Source organism: Grammomys surdaster, unplaced genomic scaffold (genome assembly GCF_004785775.1).
Source record: "Grammomys surdaster isolate TR1022 unplaced genomic scaffold, NIH_TR_1.0 804, whole genome shotgun sequence".
NCBI classification, from domain to species: domain Eukaryota; kingdom Metazoa; phylum Chordata; class Mammalia; order Rodentia; family Muridae; genus Grammomys; species Grammomys surdaster.
This window is the reverse complement of record NW_021605223.1, coordinates 354,426-357,364: the sequence shown is the minus strand read 5'-3', so window position 1 is coordinate 357,364 and position 2,939 is coordinate 354,426. Positions and strand designations below refer to the sequence as shown.

The following is a 2,939-nucleotide window of genomic DNA, read 5'->3' as shown; positions in this document are numbered from 1 at the left end:
TCTCGGCATTTCTTCTTTTCTCTTCTGGGTCTGTGTGTCTTTCCTGTGTCTCTCTTTTAGGTGTATGTCTCACTCCCTGTGTCTCTGTCGTACCTGGTTTCTCTGTTTCTACCCGGATCTCTCTGGCTTCAAATCCAACATTGTCTAACTGGGTGTCTCTCCTTATGTTCTTCTGTGTCTCCTTGGGTGTCTGTCTGTCTCTCTGAACATCCCCCCCCCCCAAAGGGGGGCTGACCCCTCACCTCTTCGCGGCAGCTCTCGGTGCTGCTACCTTCTTCCACTTCTTCCTCTTCCTCGGCCTGCCGCTCAGCTCCCTGGCAGCTTGGAAGCTCCGCTGAAACCTCGGGCTCCTTGTCCTCTTGGGGATCCTCGGGGTGCCCCTGAGGCTGCACGGCCCCTTGAGGCTGGACCTCGACGGCGCATTCCGGAACCTGCGGCGACGAGGAGCCCTCCTCTAGGGTCCTGGGTGTCCCCATGGCCGCTTCAGATTCCTGTGGGGTGGGTGTGGCCAGGGCTCCGGGGCGTGGTCTGATGTTTGTGGGCGTGGTCCAGAGCTCCGCGAGCGTGCCCAGGGGGCGGAACCCAAAGGTTCAGAGACTGGCTCTGAACATTCCGAGGGCGTGGATTTCCTGGGGACCCGCTCGAGATTGGGGTGAGGCTGTCGGCTCTGAAGGTGACACACACACCTAGAGGTGGGAAAAGAATTTGAGTTCGGGGTCCCAGCGCTCCCGGTGCTGGGGCGTCGCACACTAAGCCTTCCCTTTGTTCCGTGTGTCATCCCTGAAACCTTTCTGCAGCCCTCCCCAGTTTCCTGGATTGCCTCCAAGGGACCCCATCTCCTCACCCCCTCGGGACTAGCAGGGCCCTCCTTCCTGGAGCTCCACAGTTGGATCCCGACCCACCTGTAAGGCAGCCGCGGCCGAGGCTCCTCAACCCAGGATCCAGAACTCGGGGCTCGCAATGTCTACCTCTCCGGATGCGCCTGGGGCCCCAACGCCTCTGTTCCTTCCCTGGAGGAGGTCCCCGTAAGTCGCCAGCCTTCTCCCTGGCTCTGCTCTGAGCACTGCCGCTTCTGTGGCTAAACAGGTGGCTGGAAGGAGGGAGGAGAGAGAGGCCGCCCCGTCCCCCTCCCCAGCAGCCCGGAAGTGGAGGGGGGACAACAGGTCCGACAGCTCTCCTGGGAGGAGAGAGCCAGCAGCCTGCCCCGCCCGCAGCCCAGGCACCCAGCCATCCCGGCCCCTCCAGCCCCACCCAGCGAGAGCCCAGCGCCCAGACCTCCCACTCAGCTTCCCGTGCCCCCATTCCCGTGCCCCTGGAGGGCCGGGCTTTTTAGCTACCAGCATACAGCAGCCTCCCTAAGGCCGAGATCCAGGAAATCCTCAAAGGAAGATAGGAATGAAGATGGGGGCCTCTCCCCACTAATAAGCCCTTTGGAAGGGCCCTGACCGGTTTAGGGAGCTGGACAAGGGGAGGGGGTATCCCAGGTTGAGTCAGCGATCTGCCCAGAGACACAGTGTGCCCCACATGCACACAGTTTACTATGGGGTGGAGCGCAAAGGTTAAAGGTCACAGTCAGACCCTTTCCTCTCTGGACAGAAGCAGGAAAATATCTGGTATGCAAAACTCGACTGTTAGACGTCAGGACCTGTGCAAAACATTTGACACACCTCAGTGTCATTCCACACCACGGTCCATAGAAAAGAGATCAAGCGTCTCCATTTTACAGTTGTGAGAACTGAGACTGAAGGAAGCAAATCCGCCCAGGATCTACAACCATTCTAAATGACTTTTATTCATTATTATTTGTGTATGTGAAAGATAGTACAGGCACATAAGTACCACTCACCGTCACGGAGGCCGTAGGACGACTTTGGGAAGCTGTTGCCTTCCACCATGGGATTCAGGCATGGAACTCAGGTCGTCTTGTTGGGAAGAGCTTTATGCTCTCGGCCTTCTCAATAACCCACATCACCTGCGTTGTCTCTTGACATCGGTATTCATAACTATTTTGCAAGCCAGAAGGAACAATAGCAGCGACAGGGGCAGGGGAGTTGGTCGTGCGGACAGAGGGCAAGGGGTCAGACATCTGGGTTTATCAGTTGGTTGAAACATCCCGTTATTATTTCCACTATAGAGATCAGGAAGTTGAAGGGTGGACAGGGGCTCATTTGGCCAGGGACTCCCAGGGGAGGGGCTCGCACGGAATGATGTGCTGAGATGCAAGGCTGTGAGAATGTCGCCGTTACCTCTATGTGTGCACCTGCTATCTGCTTCCAGTCCCCCCCCTTAGACATTCATTCCTGCCCCCATGGCCCTGACTACTGCTGGTTCTGTCTCCTTCTCCCCTTTTATGTATGACTGTCTAGCCTAAATGTATGTCTGTGCATGCCTGATACCCACAGTGGCCAAATCCCCTGGAACTGGAATTACAGACAGTTGTGAGCTTCCATGTGCCTGTTGGGAACTGAACCCAGGTCCTCTACAAGAACAGCCAGTGCTCTTAACCACTGAGCCATCTCTCCAGGCCCCTCTTCCTTCCTTCCTTCCTTCCTTCCTTCCTTCCTTCCTTCCTTTCTTCCTTTCTTTTTTGTTTTTGTTTTTGTTTTTTTGTTTTGTTTTGTTTTTCGAGACAGGGTTTCTCTGTGTAGTTCTGGCTATCCTGGAGCTCACTCTAGACCAGGCTAGCCTCGAACTCTCGAACACAGAAATCCGCCTGCCTCTGCCTCCCAAGTGCTGGGATTAAAGGCGTGCACCACCACCGCCCGGCTCTTTCTTCTTTCTTTCTTTCTTTCTTTCTTTCTTTCTTTCTTTCTTTCTTTCTTTCCTTTTTCCTTCCTTTCTTTATCTCTTTCTTTCCTTCTATTTATTTATCTAGGGTCTTACACAGCCCCGGGTAACCTCCAACTCACAGTTATTCTCACGCAGTTGAGAATAACCTT

General features: G+C 55.1%; 1 protein-coding gene across 1 annotated transcript in view; it reads right to left on the bottom strand.

The window, feature by feature from the left end:
- Phldb3 (pleckstrin homology like domain family B member 3) overlaps nucleotides 1-476 on the bottom strand; it is a 16,217-nt gene extending 15,741 nt beyond the window's left edge. Inside the window, exon 1 of the mRNA XM_028782542.1 lies at nucleotides 236-476. Coding sequence (XP_028638375.1) covers nucleotides 236-476 — 241 coding nt within the window. The remainder of the gene's footprint in view (nucleotides 1-235) is intronic.
- Between the last annotated feature and the right edge of the window lie 2,463 nt (nucleotides 477-2,939).